This window comes from Pleurodeles waltl, chromosome 9, assembly GCF_031143425.1.
Source record: "Pleurodeles waltl isolate 20211129_DDA chromosome 9, aPleWal1.hap1.20221129, whole genome shotgun sequence".
Taxonomy (NCBI): Eukaryota; Metazoa; Chordata; class Amphibia; order Caudata; family Salamandridae; genus Pleurodeles; species Pleurodeles waltl.
In genome coordinates, this window is record NC_090448.1 from 166,711,203 (window position 1) to 166,732,977 (window position 21,775).

General features: G+C 42.5%; 1 protein-coding gene across 1 annotated transcript in view; it reads left to right on the forward strand.

Moving 5' to 3' along the window:
• The window catches only part of ADAMTS9 (ADAM metallopeptidase with thrombospondin type 1 motif 9), a 704,469-nt gene that overhangs the window by 268,212 nt on the left and 414,482 nt on the right, over positions 1-21,775 (forward strand). Inside the window, exons 22-24 of the mRNA XM_069206502.1 lie at positions 1,992-2,156; positions 19,747-19,866; positions 20,146-20,235. Coding sequence (XP_069062603.1) covers positions 1,992-2,156; positions 19,747-19,866; positions 20,146-20,235 — 375 coding nt within the window. The remainder of the gene's footprint in view (positions 1-1,991; positions 2,157-19,746; positions 19,867-20,145; positions 20,236-21,775) is intronic.

Consider the following 21,775-nt stretch of genomic DNA (forward strand, 5'->3'; position numbering starts at 1 on the left):
AAGTGAGGGAGACTCAAGGACAGGCCCTTCCTGCCTTGGCTCCAGACACACTGTAAGGGGAGTATGTACCCCATTGTGTGGGGACAGGAAATTAATGACAGCTCTTCCCTCCCATCCTCCCAGGATGGCCCATCAAGTCACAACTAAGTTCCCATTGTATTTGGCTGTCTAGGAGGAATACACAAAGCCCAGATGTCACCCATCCCAGAGAAGTGATCAGAGAAAGGCAGCAGGCATCAAATTGCTAAAGTATGAAAAAGCCAACTTTCTAAAAGTGGCTTTTTGAGAATTGCAATTTAAAATTGGACTTCAAAATATGTTGTGTTTTTAAATTGTGATTCCAGAGACACCAAATTTGAAAAGTGTAGATTTTCCAGATTGTGAATTACACTTAAAAGAGGTAATAAAATAATCTCAATGTTATCCTATGGGAGAAATAGGCCTTTCTGGAAGTTGGAAGTTTATTTGGAAGTTTTTCACTGCCAGGACATGTAAAACTGAAAAGTACTTGTCCTGTCTCTTAACTACTTGGCACCCTGCCGTCTCTATTGTCCAGGGCCTACCTTAGGAGTGACATATGTGTAAAAAGAGAAGGTTTGGTCCTCGCAAAAAGGCATATTGTGCCAGATTGGCATGGCAGTGTAACACTGGCCATTCAGGCTCTACAGTCGTAGGCTGGAGACATGGTCAAAGGGCTACTTGAGTAATTTAATTTACAGGCCCTGGGCACATGTAGCACACTTTACTAGGGACTTATAAGTAAATTAAACATGCCCTCTGTGGGTAAGCCCATATTACCAAGGAGTGAGCACAAGCACTTTAGCGGTGGTCAAGTGCACAGAGTCCTAATACCAGCAAAAACAAGGTCAGAGAAATGGAAGAGGTGGGCAAATAGTTGAGGAGAAAACCACCCTCAGGCTGTCAGGTCTAACACTTTTCTTTCTCATTCCCTGAACCCCATCAAGATTGTCACATAATTCAATTTAAAAACTCCTCTGATTCTGCAGTCAGAAAAATGAAAATAAACATCAATCCCTATGTTTAAAAGGTAAACAGCAATTTGTAAGAAGATAGATACAGTATTTAAAGGCATATTTATTTATTGCTCAGACTTTCATAACCCACAAAAAATTAGATTGCGGCCCAAAGTTTGAGAAATACTGGTATAGATCATACTTGTGCCATATATTGCATGTTCACAGATGTTCAAAATTGTTTCACTGTAGCATGACAAAGGAATTTATGGTACCCGAGTCTGTTGCAATGTACTGTTCAATTTACAGAACATTCCAGGGGTCTCAGCATGTTAGAAAGTGCTTGTCTGCTCAGTGCACACGCTGAAGTTACTATGGCCAGCAAAGAAGTGGCCATGCCCAGCGCAGACAGGGACAGTTTGCGATAGTAAGTATAAAAAAAGGTGCTTTCCTAGGAGCAGGCACCCTTTAGGGATGCGCCACTTCATAAGTGACACAGAATTAGTGTGCCACCTAATGGCTTGTTTGCCTCTCTGCCCGCATTTGTAATAATCACAGGGGCAAAGGTGTTCCCTCATTTAGTAAATACTTTCTCGGAATCGCATGGGTGCAAAACGTGTGCCCACATCATTTTTAATAAAGAAGGGGCATAGACGCACTTCTGAGGTGTGCAAAGTGGACCATGGGTACAAACTCCTATTGCACCCAAAGGGCATGTTCTATATTGTGCATTTTATATATGTTTAATGCTTATGGTAACACCATTTTCAGCAGAAAATATATTGGTGATTTTATGTGACTTTGTTCTTGTAAATATTTATCAGTTGCTTAAACATAATAATGCTATGAATCTTCAGATTAGACATTTTGAGAGAATAACTATGAATCTTCTATGAATTTGGGGACAAATATTTGTAAAACAGATTCACAACTTTACACTAATGTGATACAAAATGATTGGTCAAAGAACGCTTCTAAATAAATAACATTCGTAAATAGGTGATTATTTTCTTTTAGTGCCTAGTAACTTGTGGTAAAGGGCATAAACGTCGACAAACCTGGTGTCAATTTGGAGAAGATCGATTAAGTGACAATGCATGCGATTCTACAACAAAGCCGGAGTCTGTGCACATGTGTCAACAACAAGAATGTGCAGCGTGGCAAGTTGGGCCATGGGGACAGGTATTTTAACTGATAAAATGAATTTAAAATGTCTGTTTAAGATTGGTACTTGTAACTGCAGATTCCTCTCTTTGTGAGCATCCCCATGTGCTAGACTGGAGCAGGAGATTCAGCAAATCCCCTTTATACCAATAGTTGGTGTTATGCAGCTCCGCAGTGACTACGTCGTGCCATTGAATGGCCCTAGAAATAACTTGTGAGTCATATATATCTGCTACCCCTGCAAGCAAGCATCAGTGCCTTTCTTTCTACGCCTTCCAGTGTGGATCCGGAGCTTGAACCCTCATTTTCTCTCCTTTAGCACAACTCATTTGATAAAAAAGAATATTGCAGTATGTCTTCCCGTAAAACTACAAAGTTCATACTCTGCAAGGACTGATGTAACCAGATGTCAGTGGAGGAACCCCCATCAAGGATATCTCTGGTGTTTTTGTTTCTCACCTGAATCGAAATCGTGTGACGACTGTGCCAGGATGAAACTGAAGGCCATCCAAAGTCTCATGGCCAAGCTCTATGTAACTGAAAACTGTCTGAAAGCATGGAAGGACTGTCCTTCTTCGAAGTTGTGGATGAGGACATGTTGACACTATCAAGCCCATTCTTGAGACAGGTCCTCTTTCCACTCCAAGTCGTCAAGTAACTCCAAGTCCAAGTAAAAACATAAGAAATATAAATGTAACTCCCCTTCAAGTCCAAGTAAAAACATAAGAAATATAAATGTAACTCCCCTTCTTCCTGCCACTGTCATCAAAAGAAGTTGCACAGGCATCAGGGTGCCTCTCAGTCTTGGTCCCAAGTCGACTGGTGTAGAGCTAATCCCTCAGCTCATCCTGATCCAAATTGAATTCCCAGTTCCTTCACCATTGCCACAACAGGTTGAAGCATTCCTGAAGGCCACTGCATACATTCAGCACCCTACTGACTCCCTCTGGCATGCCTATGGGCCACAAGGATCCGAGGAGTCCTCTAGTCAGAATGTCACTGGCCAATCCATCCCTGATGCAGACTGTGCCTCTTGACCCAGCTGCGGGGCCTTTTTTGACTTCTCACCTGGTGCTGGGATCTTATCTGGTTCCCCAATTGTTGATGGCTGCACCGACACCACTAACGCTAGATGAAGAACCAATTGACCTTTTGGACTTGAGGGCAAATCTACCTTGACTGAAGTCACACCGATTTTGACTGCAGACACAGTGCATGCAGCCCCTTTCAAGCTAGGATGGGACATTGCCACAGCTGACACACTTTTCAGCTCTAAAATGCCATGATGGGGATGATGATTCTCAACTTTATGAGAAGGAAAGCCTGTTTTGGATCTTCAAGATGCCAGTGGATTAGATATGTCCCGTGGCCTGAACTCTCAATCTAACCCTTCCATAGAGAAGTTAACATATTTTGCTATGCTTGGTAGGTAGGCTGTAACAGTCCTCAAACATCAACTGCGATCAAGAGGAGGTAACCCCGAATGTTTTCATAGAAGTTGTGCACCCTCTGTAGACTTCTTCAAAGCCAATTCTCCCATTCAAATAGGCTCTAATAGATACCTTAATGGGCACTTGGCCCAAATCTGGATCATGCCCTCCTTTGATTAGACATATTGCAGCACGGCACAGCCTGCTCCAGGGGACCCATCATTTCACCTCCAGCACCCTACTCCTGAAAAACTTGTGGTGCAAACTTCTACGAGCAGGTTGAACCCTAACTCTTCCTACCTCACACCCAAATAGGGAATTCAATTTCATGGTGGCCTTCGGGAGGATAATATCATCATCATTGCCAAAATAATCTTTATTCAGTTATATAAAACCATAAAATAAGCAAGCAGTACATTATGATCAAGGAGCATAATGCATGAGTAAAAACCCGATCAAACAAGGAAAATAAAGAAACCATACAAAAATCCTTTAAAAAAGTCATGCTAACTAGAAATAAAATAAAGTTAAAGGTAAAACAACATTTTCTTAAAAACAAAAACGGTCATCCCGTAGAGTTGCTAGCAACCTCTTCTCTTTATTGTTCTAATTAGACCTATTAAAAAGTTGACTAAATTCAAACAAAATATTAATTGTGCAGCATCTGTAAGAAAATTACGGTGTACGGTGGGACTGGCTTGTGCAAATTGTTTTCCTCTTAATAAAGGTAAATACTATTATATTCACAGAATAAAAGTGCATTGTATCTTGATTAGAAAAACAGTCACAACTACTTTGGGCCAGATTTTTAACTTTGGTCCAGCTCACCGTCTCTGCCACAATTCAGTGCAAGAAGTTTATGCTAAATCCTGTTAACAGAAACCAATGATGAGGGTTTGTGACCAATGTATGATAAGGCTCTATATAGCCACATGTTTTTGTGATAACGTGCACGCGCTGAGGGCTTAAATAACTCTCTGCTCTATCTAGATGCTGGTACTACAGCAAAACGTATTTTTAACCCCCACAAGATCGCCGCAAACAATCCTGTCAGAGTGATCGTATAAATCCAGTCATCCCTATTCCCTGAAGGCTAATCTGATATAACTTAACCATAGTATATGATCAGCCTTGTCAAGATGCCTACAATCCCTCAAGATTGACTTGTTCAGCTCCAGTTCTGGGTTTAACTCATTGAAACCTATCTAAGTGAGAGTTAACAGATCGGAGATAAATCCCACCCGTAACTCTTCATGCACAACAAAGTAGGCTACAGATTGAGGCACCAGGCGTAGGTGTCTCAAAAACTTCGTATCAATATTCTTGATTACCTGTAACTCAGAGACCTCTTTATAGCGCCAGATATCACTGCCATAAAATACAAGGGTGATACATTTAGAATGGTAGATTTTAATCGGTGCCTAAAAGGGCCTGGCCCCCCAAATGGATAGCAAAGCCAAACACTGAGGCCAGTGCCCTAACAATAGCGTTTCAATTAGATTTTAATAAAGGTGCTCAAGAACTCTTTTATCAAATAAGGCCTTGAGGTAAAGAAAGGTGTTTAACCTAGAGATCTCATCCCCCTCTAGGGTGTATTTCCTCCATCCCTTTTCTCCGGGACCTATTACTATGGTATCAGATTTACTATAGTTTGTGCAGAGATCCAAATTATTAATGAAACGAACAAAGGAGTTGAGGAGATGTTGCAGACCTATGGCAGGAGAATATTCTCACCTGCCAGCCTAACCCTCAAATCAGACAACTCCATTTGCCTCTTTCGATGTTGCTTGCATTTATTATAAGACATGGTGAGTGAAATCTTACCTGCAGTCCCTGATGAGTTTCACACCAATTTATCTCAGATCATACAAGATTGGCAAGATGCTGTGAAGCATAAAATCAGATCAGGGGTGGACATTGCCGATTACTTGACTATGGCAGTCGGCATCAGCGTAGTCCTGCGCAGCCACTGGATGAAATCCACGCTCTTCACAAGTGACATCTAGGTTTCACTGATGGACATGCCATTTGATGGCACCTGTCTCACTGGTTGGTTTGGCCCTGGACCTACTGGAACTACTGGAAGCAAGTTGGGCTTTCAGCACCCTTGCAGCACTATCTCCAATGGCATCCCCCTTTTCAAGTCTTTTGAATGACAATCCTGCAAAGGCGATGCCAAAGCCTTCATCCACAACAAAAGACCTCCCAATTCTTTCAACCCAGAGGAAGGAGATCCAGCCAACAACACCCAGATCCGCAGGGAAGCATACTACTCACTGCCCCACCTCCACTGCACGACTCCCAAACCCTTTTACACTGTTCTCTGTGGCACACTGTCATCCTGTTGTAGGAATGATAAGTTGTTACCTCCATGGGTGACAAATCATCACATCAGACAGATGGGTACTTTACATTCTTCAGGATTGATATGCCCTACGTTTCCTGTCCACCCCTCTTTATTTGCTCACTACACCACAGCTACTTCAGAGGGGTTTCTTGTCCATTCACCAAAGGGACAAGGAAGATATTGAGAGGGTGCCAGCATTAGAAAGAGGAACTGGGTGTTACTCCCATTATTTTCAGATGCTGAAGATGGACTGGGAACATTGTGCTATGTTGGCCCCTTACCCTGTTACTTTGTTCCTCAAAATGGAAAAGCTCAGGATGCTCACCCTCGCCCCAAGTTCTGTCTGACCTAGATCCAGGTGACTGGATGGTGGTGCTGGATTAGATTGGCATTGAAACTCTTTCTGTCATCCATTAAAGGGAGGCTGGTTCAGGTTCTCACGAATGACAACACAGCAATATGCTATTGCAACAAACAGCTGAGGGGTGTTCTGGTCTCTGTGCCAGGAGGCCCTATGTCTCTTAGACTGGCAGAATCATCAGGGCATTTCTATAATTGAGTACCACCTGACAGGATCTTTAAATGCAAGTGCGGACAAACTCAGCCAGTGATGCCTAGCAGATAATCAAATAGCAGTTATACCTGAGATGGTGCTGGCATCTTCCAGCAGTACTCGCTCCATCTCTTCGCCACCAACAAGAACATGTGGTATCAGCACTTTTGCACGCTTTAGTTCTCAAAAAGGCTTGCTTCCTGGGATGCATTCTGCCTAGATTAGAGCCTGGGACTTCTGTATGGCCTCCCACTGCTACCACTCTTGGCCTATGTTCTGTAGAAGATCAGAAACGACCAAGCCCAAGTTATCCTAGAGGTTCCGAATTAGGCCACAAGAGTGTGATATGTGGCAATTCTGGGCAGTTCAGGAGGATCTTGTGTCGCAACATCAGGACAGGGTCTTTCACATGGGCCTGTGCAATCTACGCCTTCATGCGTAGAGATTGACCACTTTTGATATCCTTCATCAAGTAGTTGATGTCATCCTTGAAGCCAGGCATCCTTCCAGGGAGTCTGTTTACGCTGAATGATGGGACAACTTTTTGGCTTGATGTGGAACGTGCAATATGGATTTGTTGCAGGCCAAACTGTTGGATATATTTTTGAGTTTTTTTTTTGGACCCAGCAAGGACTTGCAGTACGTCTAACGTCTGTCCTTATTCATATCACTTTTTGGCATCCTATTCCATAGGTTACCTCCTAAACCCTTCATGATGCCACAGTGGATTGCTAATTTGGCCCTTACTTTTCTTAGGGGCACCCTGTGGAGCCGACGCCCTTTACAGTCTTTCTTGTTGTGATGACTGCACCTCATCACATACGTGAGCTTCAGCCCAGCTGCCCTACCCCACCTTCTTTCATGACAAGTTATTTTGAGGATAGAGCATCCTTTCTACTGAAGGTTAGTGACTTTCTCTTATGTCAGACAATACACCACATTTCTGAAAGTCTTTGTTCCACATCACCCCTCAAAGAGGAAAAATTCCATTGTTTAGACCAAAAAAGGGTGCTGAGTTTTTACATCGAGCACACCAAGGCCATTGGGTAGACAATCAGCTTTTTGTCGTACTCTCTGGGGCAAAGAAAGGCAGGGCAATGCAGAAAAGGACTTCAAAGTTTGTTACACACTGGCCAAGAGGCAGCCCCTGTAGGACTGAGGGCCTATCCCCACCAGAGCCAATACCCTAGAACTACGTTGGCACATGGAGTGCCTGTCCAGGATATCTATCAGGAGACAGCATGGTCTATAGTGCACGCGTTCATGAAGCACTACCGCCTTGAGAGCAAGGTCAAGCAGGAAGGACATTTTGGCCATTAGATCCAGCAGGATCCCGCAGACCCACCGCCTGGAGAGGTACTGCTTTGATATATATTCTAAAGGTGGGCGATCAGAAAAACTATTTACATGCATTCAGTAATGCTAACCGCAGATTCTTCCTGCCTCCCCATTCTATGGAATGGCCTCTTTTCCATCTAAAAAGGTCACAAGTTGCACACTGCCACCCTTAACTACTTTTTAGACTCCACATCCACGGGTATGGATGGTGGCATGAATGAAACTGACCTGAATGCACTTGTGCAGTGCTTAAATGAGGCTCCAAAGAATCAACACAGCGGTTCAATGGGTCCCATTTACATGTCGTCATGAACTTACAAAACAGTAAGCTCTTCCTCAATGCCATCAATGACTTCTTGTATTTATTCTCCAAAGAGGTGGTTTTTAAATTACAGTAGTGCAGACTGTGCAGGGCTCAAATGTGTAGTGATGTGAACAATAAAACATGATGCATGTGTACAGGTGGGATTTCCACAATTTTATGACAAAACACAGTTCAGTATATATCCTGATTTCTGTATTCAGATATTTACACACTGAACAATCCCTATCACATGTCTATGTTTCAACCCACACCCAAACTCCAAAGAATCGACTTGGGACATGACATGCCATCTGGCACAACACCTAGTTGTGTGTATTCTTCACATGCTGGGTTGCCTAGTACTGATGCCTCAAAGTCTGCTCCTCAAATTCAGCTCAGATAATAGCAGATGTCCCAGCCTGATCAGGATCCTCCAATAACATGTTGTGGACTAAATATCAGAAACTATCGGAGCTGATGAGTTTGGTGCACCGTGTAGTGTCTTCCCGTGTTGCTTCTTCCCGTGTTGCCCCAGTCACCTTCCCTGCCTCCATTGTCTGTGTTGCCCCACACCCAGCATAAAAAAAGTGATATAACGCGGTCTTCACATTCTTTTCCCCACTCACTCCATTGTCTGAGGTGCAATCGCACATGTCCTTTCTCTCTCAATTTGTCTTCTTGCTCTGCCCTCCCCCCGCCTGCCAGCAATAAAAAAACATGATGAGGCAGCCAGTATTGGCCATAGCCCTTTTTTAAAAACATTCAGCCTTGCTGCACAGCAGTTGCGCTGCTATTTAACATGGCTACAAAGATTCATGAAGTCAATACTGCGCCTAGCTGCAACGCATTGGTTTTGCCAAGGCTTGTGTTTTTGTGGAATTTTCTGCAAGCAAAGTATACTGGTATGACTTTAACCACTCTCGCTTCAACAAGTGATTGCTTGTCATGATTTACTCCATTCGACATCATATAGCACTAACCAACTACATCCACTTATAGGCACTTGGACCATTTTTTCAGGTACTTTAATTTCTTTAAGTATGCAACTTTTAATCAGAAAAATAACTGATTTTCACATTCTCATATTTTTATTTTGGTTGATTTGTTAGATTCTTTCATTAGATTTACCCGCTATAGACTCAGGTGTGCTTTTTATGCTCCTTTCATAAGTATATTTTTAGCAGAAGTATACATACTGTTATCTAGTTGTGGTACTCTTCATCATAGCTTCAGTCTGTGTGTGAATTGACTCCCTGCGTTGTTCTTACCTATTTGGCTTATTCTCCAACACCTCTGAGACTTAGGCTATATTGACTCCATGTAATGAAACATTGGGTGTCGCATTGTGTACACCATTTCATGTGGAAGTAAAAAAGCATGAGTTGAATTCAGATCATTGATAACATATCCCCAGTTCAAATGCAAAAGAGCATCACAAAATCCTTGCAATTTAATTTCAAGACCGGAGGCTACCATTATGTATTATATCTTTATATATTTGAATGCAACTCTCAGCAGCACCTTCAAAGAACATCTACACAACATAAATCCAGAACAAGAACACATTAATCCATATATACATCCTTCTTAGAACACTCATCCTCTTTTAATTGCTGCTCTTGGAAGAGATAAATACCTTCATTATAAAACTTTAATAGATATATAGAAGGACATGGATTAGTTGTATTAATTTATTGAAATTCTAATTTACAGAAGCTGTATCAGTTTAGTTGTGTCGGCTTAGAGTTAAAATTTATACATTTTACAACTTTCAGTATATATTTTAAACAGAGACGAACATTTCTTTATAGAAAATATTAGGTTTAATCATGTTTAACTAAAAAACATGAATTTAAACTGCAACATTTTAAATAGTCCAGGAGACATGTATTTATAAAATACGACCATTCGCAGTCGCAAGAGCTTATTTTGAAAGATACAATACCTAGCGTGAGCCTCCTCCCGGCCATCAGGTTTCTGAAAGGGAGCCTGCTGCATCTTACAAGGTAATTTCAGTGACTGCATGCGTATTAGAGGAAAAGTTTCTTTAAGTAAGGTAGTCTCACGAGTTTTGGGTGCCACTTTGGACCGGAATAGGTGTTCGTAAAGTCAAAGAGAAAGACACGAACACATACCTTTCAAGGTAATTTCAGTGACTGCATGCGTATTAGAGGAAAGAAACTTAAAGGTAATCTCACAAATTTTGGGTGCCTCTTTGGACCGGAATAGGTATTCGTAAAGTCAAAGAGGAAGGCGCGAACACATATGCTTAAAATAAAACAAAAATCAAATTTACTGAATTTCACATTGTAACGAGGAATGCTTGTGTCAGGGGAGTTTCACTAGGTTTCTAGAAAGAGGGAGAGAATTTAAGGAGAATAATTTAGACAACAAAGAAAGTAGTTAGATGTAGACATTTTGAAGCTATAGATAATAGACATTAGTTAATAAGTGCAAAACTATATTAATTTAATAGGATAGATTAATTAGATAAGGTTACATTCTTTTTTAAATTGATGAATATGGAGAATAGTCAAGGTTCTAGCATGGAGGTAAAAGGTACAGTTACGAATGAGGAAGTTGTGAGGAGAATATTTGAACATGAGATAAGAAATAGGGTTCAAGAGTCAGTAAATAATATTTTGAAAAAGGAAAAAAGAAAAGAAATGGAAACTGGAGAGGAGTTTTATTCTCTTTTAGAAGAAGAGGGTCACAGTAATACTACAGGGGGTAAGTAAATGAGAAAAACAAAGCATGTGGACTACATGAATATGTAAAAAAAGGAAAGGATGGTTTGGATACCATTAAGAGAAGAGGTGTCCTTTGCAGCACACAAAGGAAAGGTGTTCTTAGCAACAAAGTGAGAATTGTGAGAATTGGCAAGTTGATTTGGGCAATTTTTCCATGTCAAATGCACATACAGAGTTTGATGAGTATGTTTTAGACTTGCAACAAGATGAAAAGTTTTTGGATGGATTTAATAGTTTTGAGGGAGGTTGTCCATCTGAGATCCTGAAAGAACCTTCAGGAGCAGATATGTTTTCGCTTTATAATATTATATAATATCAGACGTCCAAGGAGTGGAGACTTGTGGCCTATGGAGCATGTAGGCAGCTTCATTTAAGAATGGATTTGTATCTCTTTAGATAAGGAAGTAAGGCGAGTGATGAGAGCTGAATGCTCTAGGTCTGTCATTGATGAAAAGGTGTGTAACACACCTAACTTGGACCCTGAGCTAATTAGCTTATTGTTTTAGACAGAGATCATAGGAAGGGTCTGCAACGATCTCTGAAGATCTGTCAGGACAAGGTATTGGATGTGATGGGTCCTTTGGCAAGAATAATGGATATGGCTGAGGAAGCTTATGTAAATGAGACTAATGTTGACCTGGAGTTACTTAGGGGATGGAGCTAGAGAGCTGTAGTTCTTTTAGGAAATGCAAATGCAGGTTTGCTTGCAGAAATAAGGAAGGCTATTCTAATGACAATTAGTCCAAAATTGGGAGATATGGCACAGAATGAACCTAGTGAAGAAGCAAAATATTTACTTTTGAGAGAGGGGTTAGTTAAGAGCCTTGGAAAATTTGTATCCACTTTCACAGCCTTAGAAAAGGCGCAAGGGAATCTGAGAAGTGTTTGGAAGGAGTGTTTTTGAAAGGGCCAGTAGAAGGGGACTCTCTACTGGCTGAGGAGACACAAAGGTCCCAATACTATAATCAATATAGAGGAAGAGGATCCCAAACATCTTCAGGTTTCTACCCAAATCGAGAACAAGAAGATCAGGAAGAGGAAGGATGTTGCGAGGAAGAGGTCAAAGTTTTACAGGAGGGGAAGGTGAGTACGGAGATTCTTTCTGGTTCTTTTTAAAAATAATTAGGGGGCCAAATTTGTTTTTTCATACGGGAATGGAAGAGATTAACTTAAGATCCCTGGGTTCTGGAAACTATCACGGATTTGTAATAGAGTTTGTGGGAAATCCAAATCAGAAAAGGGAACCAAGAGAGTTACGAGTGGTAAAAGAACAAAGGAAAGTAGTGAATGCAGGGATACAGTCCTTGCATGATTAAAAAAGGGGCTATAATTCTCACTGAGGAATCAGAGAAGTGCTATGTGAGCACAATTTGTTTGGTGCAGAAAAAGGAGAAAGGATGGAGGCTAGAGATAATTCTAAGAGCATTGAACAAATTTGAAGTGTGCAGACATTTCAAGATTGAGGGTATCCATTGTCTGAGCGATTTACGGTTGAGGAAGGATTGGCTAGCAAAGCTGGATCTAAAAGATGCTTATTTAGGTATTTCTATGGGAAAAAAGTCTGAGGTATTTGCAGTTTCGATGGAGGAACAATCTGTATCAGTTCCAATGTCTTCCATGTAGGCTTACATCTGCTCCAAGGTGATTCACAAAATTAATGTGAGTTATGGCGGCATACTTACATGAGATAGCAATTTGTATGATTGTGTGCCTGAACAACATTTTAATACTGTCTCAAACCAAAGAGGACTTGGAAAAAGATTTAATTCAGGTGAAGGAACTGTTCGAAGTTTTAAGTTTCTTGATCTGTGGTGGTACCTGCTCAGTAGATAGATTTTTTAGATTTTCCAGGTAGATACAAAGGGCCTTATGTTATAGCTTCCAGAGAAAAAGGTAAAACTGATAAGAAAAGAGATTCTGCATGTGTTGAGAAAGGATTTGCTGTCTTTGAGGGACCTAGATCCCATAATACGGTTGTTATCATCTTTGATAAAAGCAATTTTTCCAGGACCCCTGCATTATTGTGATTTGCAGAGGTTAGATGAAATGCCTTAAGACAGTGCTTCCCACCCTGTGGTATGGGGACCCCTGGGGGTACGTGAAGCCTCCTCAGGTGGTCCGCAACTTCTTAGATAATTAAATAATATTAACAGATTAGGCCCCCAGCTTTCAGTAATGACTTAGCGGGTGTTCCCCAGATTCCAATAATGATTCATAGGGGTCCCCGGTTTCCAGTAATGCTAAAGTGGGGGTCCACAGAAGTCAAAAGGGAACCACTGCCTTCAAAAAACCTCTTTTGTATGGAGATATGTCTGAATGGCGAAGAGAAAGAGGAGTTACTCTGGTGGTTGAACAATATGCGATTGTGCGATGGCTGCACTATTTTTGAAGGTACCCCAGATTATCTGTTGGAAACAGATGCAAGGCTAAGATGTTGGGGAGCACGTTTGGGAGACCAGGAGGAAAACGGACAGAGGGGGAAATGTTGAGGCAGATAAACTGCTTGGAGCTGACTGCTGGATTGAATGCCCTAAAACAATTCAGAGGAATTTTGGGAGGGCAATCAGTATTGATAAATATGGACAATATGTAAGCGGTTGCTTACATCAACACAGGGGGGAGCAGATCAACTGGCATTGGGACCTCTGGAGGTAGATTTGTTTGCGAGCAGGATAACTTTTCAGATAAAGAGTTATTTCAGCTGGATGCCAGATCCAGGGGCATCAGCAGTGTAGGAAAGTACCCTCTTTTTGGCATGGTTACCCCCACTTTTTGCCTGCTGACATTGTTTTGACTATGTTCACTGGGATCCTGCTAACCAGGACCCTAGTGAATGTGTTCTCTCCCTCCAAATGTGGTTGCTTAGGACTTTGCACACCCCACATTTGGCATACTGGTGCCCCAATATAAGTCCCTAGTATATAATACCTAGGTACCCATGGCATTGAGGCACCAGGGGGTCCCCATGGGCTGCAGCATGTATTGTGTCACCCATGGGATCCCAGGCAAAATGTGTCTGCAGGCCTGCCATTGCCGCCTATGTGAACCAGGTCACTGTAAGTCACTCCATGGTAGGCCCTTCTAGCCTAGAGGGAAGGGCACAAGTACCTGTGTGTGAAAGCACCCTTACATGAGCATAGGTGCCCCTACAAACTCCTGCTCCATTACACTGGACTTCATGAGTGCAGGGAAGCCATTTTAACTGTGTACTGGACCTGTGTCCAGCTCCATCATGGTAACTCCAAACCTGTGCATGTTTGGTATCAAACATGTTGAAATCATACCCTAGTATTGTTACCAGTGTTGGTTGTATGATTCCATGCACTCTGAGGGCTCCTTAGAGGACCCCCAGCATTGGTCCTACTAGTCTTCTGGGTTTTCCGGGCAGCCCACTCTGCTGCCCCCCCCCCTCAGACAGGTTTCTTCCCTACTGCTGCTTGACCAGCTCAGGCAGCGGAAGGCAGAACGAAGGATCTCCTGTGGGAGAGGGACGTAACACCCTCTCCCTTGAAAATAGGTTTTACATGGCTTGTAAGGGGTAGCCTCCCCAAGTCACTAGTATGCTTTGAAGGGCACATTTGGTGCCCTCCTTGCATAAACCGGTTTGCACCAGTCCAGGGACCCGTAGTCCTGGCACAAAACTGGACAAAGGAAAGGGGAGTGACCATTCCCCTGACCATCATTATCCAAAGGGTGAATCCATGTTGGGCAGAGGACCCTGGGAGCATCTGAGTGGCCAGATCAGCTAGGTGACATCACAGCCCTCTCCTGATAGGTGATCACCCTGCTAGGTGACTGTTCTGCTTTACTGCAGACTGAGAGGAGACAAAATAAAAGGAATGCCAAGAATGCAGCACTCTTAGTCTGAGTAATTCATTTATTAAAATGTCTCTTAAGTCTCCTGCACAGACAAAAACAATGTGAACTTTTACATCAAAGGCAGTAATTTAAGTGACATTCTGAATATAATCACAGCAGTGAAATATTAATAATGATCACAGAACTCAACAATGGTTATTGCATGTATTAATATATATATATTGTATTCACAAATGCACAACAAAAAGCTAAAAATAAGAATTAAAAATGCATCACCATGGGCTTGACAACGACACCATCCCTTTGTTTGCCAGCATCAGGCCGTGGGACCCAGACGACCACTGAGAGAGAACTACCCGCAATGGGATCAGGTTCTGAGCAAGGCATCCTTCCTCAGATGAGCTCCCTCTATCCAGCCGTCAAGCTCCTAATACCTTATGTACTTTAAACGAACTGGAGAGGAGAATTCTAGAAACTCCCCCACCCATTCAGTAAGTTGTTGTTGAAAAGCTGGCCGTACCAGGTCCGTGTTGAAAAGAACACGCTAGAGACTGGCCAAATCTAACTGTGTTTTTCCGTAACCGAGCTTTCCTTGCCTTACCATAAACATTCTCAGCCTGGTACATCTTATTATCCGTGTTCTTCACTCCTCCATGTTATGTACTCATCCTTTAGTGAGAAAGAGTGAAAACACATTGCACAAGCTGCGCATGGAAAAATACCTGATGGTGTGTGAAGCTAAGCTAAGTACAAAATGGAGTCAGTGGTCATGATGGAGCTGGTGGTTAAATACCAATAGCATTACAGTGACCAGTCCCCTTCCTGGGCTGTTTAGCTGTTTAGGGACTCCCTCTTGGGTAGGTCCTAAAATTCAATGTGCAAGATTCCAGCAGGACTCCTCTGCATTGTTTACTTTATCTTCTGGCCAGTGGGACCAACAGGACTGCAGCTGGACCCACCATGAACAGACAATCTGCAACTTCAGTGACAACTCTGCTCTGCAACATTGTTTCTCCGTCTCCTTCCAGCAACTGCACATCCTTCCAGCAACTGCAACATTTCCCCAGCTGTGCATCCTCTTAGGGCGACGAGTCTTCAGCCTGCACAAGAAGTAAGAAGGAATCTCTCTTCGAGTGAAGGAGTCACTCCCCTGCATCTGCAGGCACCAACTGCAATGACAACCAGCTGTGTGGATCTTCTCTTCTCCGGAGCTAGGTGAATGCTGCATCACAGGTGGTGGTCAGGAGTGGTCCACTTGGTCCTCTCTCCCAGCTGTCAGACTTGGGAGACAGTAAGCCCTTGCCTCTCCTTGCAGGACAGTACCCTTGTGCACTGTAACTCTTGCAGCTACCAAGGCTCGTTTGTTCCTTCTCCAAAGGATCTTCAGGCTCCGTGTAGCTTGGCCCCCAGCACTCCTTCCTGCAAAGCACAGGCTCTGCCTGCTGCTCCAGCGATGTGGGAAACTTCTTCAGGTGTGCTGAGTGGGCCTCACTGCGACTCCTGTGCCTGATGCCAGTGGGTTACCTGTGGAGGCTGCCTCCTCTTCTTGTGACTCTCCCAGCTGCTGAGGGTCACCCCAGACTACTCCCCATTGGCTCCAGTCCTCTGGATCTTGCTGGTCCTCTTCAGCCTTGCAAAACCTTCTTCTCCGACTCTTACCTTTTCCAAGGCATGTTGGTGGTTTTCCAGCACCACTGACCGACAGCATCATGACCACTGTCGTGGGACATCACTTGCATCATCTCTAGAACTCCTCTTCTGCTCCTCTGCTGCAATGCTGACCTTCTTCGTCCACCCTCGATCTAGTCCTGCATCCACAGAAGTGTGGGTAGGGCCCCTGCCACATCCGGACAATCCAACTCGAACTGGACTTGGTCCCCTTCTTTTGCAGGTCCTCTTCTGTCAGGATCCACCTTTGGGTTCTTCCAGTCTTGGTTGGGTCTTGCTTAATTCTTTTCCTAAGCCCTTCTATTGGTTTTGGGGATAACTAGGTACTGACCTCTGCTTTCCTGGTCTCTGGGAGTCACTCTTAGCTATTGGGGTTCCTAGTTCTTCCAGCTCCCTCCTACTGATTACTCTTTCTTGGATGGGGGGGCTGCAGTTCCCATTCCACTTTTTTTATATATGGTTTGGCCCTTTCCTAGGGCCCTCACTATTTGCTATTGCTTTTACCAATGCCTATTGGTTTCTATGCTATCTACTGATTTCTACTGTTTCTATAATAGTGTGCTTACTTACCTTCACTTGGGGTATTGCCTATATAGTATTTGTGTTACTACTAAAAAGTACCTTTATTTTTGTAACACTGTGTGGGTCTTTCATGTGTGTAAGTGCAGTGTGACTGTTGCATGAGCTTTGCATGTCTCCTAGATAAGTCTTGCCTGCTCATCCACAGCTTCCTCATTAGAGCCCTGGCTTCCAAGACACTGCCTACCCTTCACTAATAGGGGATACCTAGACCTGGTATAAGGTGATAATACCATAGGCGCTCACCATACACCAGGCTAGCTTCCTACAAGCAGTAGATGCATTTTTAACAGACTTGAAAAGAGAAGAAAGGCCATGCCTTCCCGCCCTTTGCTATGCTTCACAGGGTACTTTTGAAATTGAGAGAAGAGAAATGTCAAATAGTGTTGGTAACTCCATTTTGGGTGTCTCAGGTATGGTCTCAACTGTGTTGGCATGTGCAATTCCTTATTTGATTCCAGCAAGGGAAGGTTTACTAAAAAATGTAGTAGGAGAAGAAGATCCTTTAATTCAGGGCAGTGTTGGACCTTCTTGTTTGGAAGGTGTCGGGAAATCTGACTATTTCAAGGGACTTTCAAGCAGGGCTGCAGAATTATTGGAGGAGTCATGGGCACCAGGAACTAGGAGAAGATATAAAGGAATATGGAGAGTATGGACATATTGGTGCTTGGAGAGGAGTATGGATCCCATGGAGGTTCCTGTCATAGAGGTGATAAACGTTTTAGTAGAACAGTTTAAGAAGGTTTTTTGTTACAGAAATATGAATTGTTACAGATCTGTAATTTCGGTATGTCATTCTTTTGTTAATGGCAGGTCATAAGTATGAGGTTGAAGAGACCTTCTAGGAAGCGTTTTGATATTTTGTGGGATGTGAATGTGGTTTGATCATTATTTTTGAATTGGCAAATGAATAAGTATTTGGAAATACAGAAACTTTCAGACAAATTGGCTACTCTATTGTGTTTAATTTCCTACAAAAGAGTTTCAAATGAGAACACTTTGGAGGTAAGTAGAAAGAAGCATGGTCCAGATGGAGTATATTTTTAAATCTGGAAAAGGACAAAGGCCATATCAGAGTCTATATTTTACCCAATATTTCCAGAGGAGAGAACAGCAACGATCACAAGATGGGTGAAAAACATTGAGACAAGCGGGGGTGATGTAGACAAGTTGAAAACATTCTTTAAAAGGTGCAATGGCGAGTAAGTTGTATCTGTCTTGGGGTTGTTTGGAGGAGATACTTGATTGGTCTAATGCTAATACTTTTGCAAAACAATACTTTATACCAACAAAGCATGTGTCAAATGAGGTGTTAATGGTAGCCTCCGGTCTTGAAATGAAATGGTGATTCTCAGATTGAAATGAAAAGAGAATCAAGATTTCATTAAAGACACGGAGGCTAACATTATCCCTTCCCACCTCTCCCATTTCTTGGAAAAAAAAGAAATGTTGGAGTGCATAACTGACAATTATTTAAAGTTTGTAATATGTATTGTAAATATATGTACATAACATCTTGTTTAATGCTGTGGAGCTATAATAGGTAGTAAAAGTACTTATTACTGATATATCTATTTTATTATAGAGACACAGTAGAAGAAAGGAAATGTCTTTTAGAAGATGACAAGAAGAAGAAAATACTTAGGAGATCAATTTTTTTCTGCATTTAAAAGAGAACAAGTGTTCTAAGAGGGATCTATTTATGGACTAATGTGTTCTAGTTTTGGATTTTTGTTGTGTAGATGTTCTTTGAAGGTGCAGCTGAGAGTGCCATTAAAAGATATAAAGATTAAGGGGGTGATTCTCACCCTGGCGGGTGGCGGAGGCCGCCCGCCAGAGTTCCCCCCTCCAAAATACCGCTCCGCGGTCGCAAGACCGCTGAGGGTATTTTGGGTTTTGCACTGGGCTGGCGGGCGACCGCCAAAAGGCCGCCCGCCAGCCCAGTGCAAAACAGCCTTCCCACTAGGAAGCCGGCTCAGAATTGAGCCGGCGGAGTGGGAAGGTGCGACGGGTGCAGTGGCACCCGTCGCGTATTTCAGTGTCTGCAAAGCAGACACTGAAATACAAAGTGGGACCCTCTTACGGGGGCCCCTGCAGTGCCCATGCCATTGGCATGGGCACTGCAGGGGCCCCCAGGGGCCCCACGACACCCCATACCGCCATCCTGTTCCTGGCGGCAGAGCCACCAGGAACAGGATGGCGGTATGGGGTGTCAGAATCCCCATGGCGGCGCAGCGAACTGCGCCGCCATGGAGGATTCTACAGGGCAGCAGAAAACCGGCGGGAGACCGCAGGTTTTCCCTTTCTGACCGCGGCTGAACCGCCGTGGTCAGAATGCCCTGCGGGGCACCGCCAGCTTGTTGGCGGTGCTCCCGCCAACCCTGGACCGCCGGGGTCAGAATGACCCCCATAATGCATAATGTTAGCCTCAGTGTCTTTAATGAACTCTTAATTCTCTTTTCATTTTTCATTTCAAGCTGAGAATCTCCATTCTCCACTATACATTTAAATTTATATGAATCTTATTTGCTAGCCTAAGTATATATGATATATGATATCATCCCTGCATTTAGTATTGACTTCTTAAAATGCTAGTTATATTTTTGTGATATGTCCAAACTAAATATATGTTCTATAGAAGGAACAATCATGTAATCCCATTGCCAGAGTTTTTCAGTGCTCCTGCAGCTCAGTACAATACAGAAACAAATACATACATAGAAAATAAGGTAAAACTAGGAAAAGATGTCATGTTTATAACAAACATTGAAATTGCTTTTATCATGTATTCCCTTGATGGTATTAATAATTTTTACATAGTGTACTGCAACATGTGGAAAAGGGTACAAAATGCGAGCTGTGAAGTGCGTTGCAGGAGCCTACAGAACAATGGAAGATGACAATGAATGCAATGCTGCTACTAGGCCTACAGACACTCAGGTGAATCTTGATATACTTGTTTTTAATAAAATATGCTTCCTTCTCATTTATGTTACTGGAAATAGAAGTAAAACTGTCTAATGTGTGTTAATTTTTATTTCTGGGTTTTTTGTGGAAAGGTGCAGTTACCTGGTGGAATCAAAATTACATAATTTCTGTGTACAATTTTAAATATGTAATAATATTTATAAATGGGAAATATGTTAGTTGTTTCCAATGTGACTTGAAATGCAATTTTTTATTATTTTTTTTTAAACAAAAAATCATATTATTTGCTAGGACTGTGAAGTAGCACCATGTCCTGGTGTCCCAGAAACAAAACGACTCTTCCACAGTAGGACACAATGGAGATATGGGTCCTGGACTCCAGTGAGTGTTTTTGATATTTATTTATATTGAAAGTGTATATTTTCTTTTGTAGTACAGTTGAATGCAATGAATGAATGCACAGGAAACAAATAAATTTTGAGTCAGAAGACTGCTCTTTAAATAATGCAAGTAAGTCAGGAAAGATGAAAACTTTTCTTTTGAAACTTCACCTAAATGGCTCAATGCTCTTCTTCCCCAGTATTGGATTTTTCATAGATTCACATGCTTGAATCATCCCCGTCATCGAAGTGGGAGTCACACGGTACCATAAAAAAGCAGCATAGAGAAATTTTCCATAGAAAACAATGTTGAGTGCATTCACTTTTACTGCTTATCTGCATGATTAGAAAAGACCCAAGTCCAGCCAATCAGGTGACAGCACCCTCTAGAACCCTCAGCACAGAAGTTCCAGTCATATTTTCTACAGCACGTCGTGTGAAGGGAGTCTCCCTGAGCTCTGCTCCATTTTTTCCTTACTTCAACTTATAAAAGCATCAAGATGTCAGATATTGCTACAAAGGTCACTTCAGATCCTGCAAAACCTGTGGGTAGAAGAGATTACATGTGGATGATCCACATAAAAGCTTCCTCTACTGCCACCATCCTGACCACAAGCCTAAGGACTATAATGTATGCAGAACTTTTTCTCTACCAAGACCCTAAGAGATAGAGAAGTGAGGCTTCTTTTGTGGTTACAGAAATCCAAACCACAAAGACATCTCCTCAGATGAAAGTGACATCTCCTCTCACTCTAAAAAAGAAGTAAGGTCCAATAATCAGGGAACCTTTGGGGCAACTAGAAAAGCCCTAAAAACTCACTACCATTGGCTGTCAGCCAGTGGCAAAAAGGAGAAATCTGTTAAAGTATCCATAAAGGTTTCTTCTTCCAAGCCCTCAACTCCATCTGTGAGGCCTTTATCATATACTTCCACACCGTTGACAAAAATGTCTCCGTCGACGATGCTGTGGTTGACAGCGATGATAATAATGACCACAAGATTGACAAGGCCTTCTACAATGAGTATGACAATGACAACCGCCGTAGATACCACCACCTATACCATCGACACAACTATACTGTCAATGAAGATTTTCTCAGCGACGAAGACTCCACCGTCAATGAAGACTCCACCGTTGGTGAAGACTGTAATGTTGACAAAGACTCCACAATTAAGGGCACCATCATCAACGGCACCGTTGTCGACTGTATCGTCGTCAACGACACCATCGGCGTCTTCAATAACGTCGGCGATTGCAGGATCATCATTATCAATGCCACCTTCATTGACGATGACTTCCATCCCCTTGCCAATGACATCATCAGTCTATCTTAAAGTCACCAGAACCTTCCTAAAACCACAAGACACTTTTCCCATTAATGTATCGCCATATACCCCAAGTAATCTGTAGGTTTTAGACGACTCTGACAACAAAGGTCTGTTTGGCACAACTCATAGCCCTTCTCAGCTACAAGTAAGGTACCATGATGATGATGAGGAAGGAGATGACTTGTATTATGGGAATACTATACAACTCAACC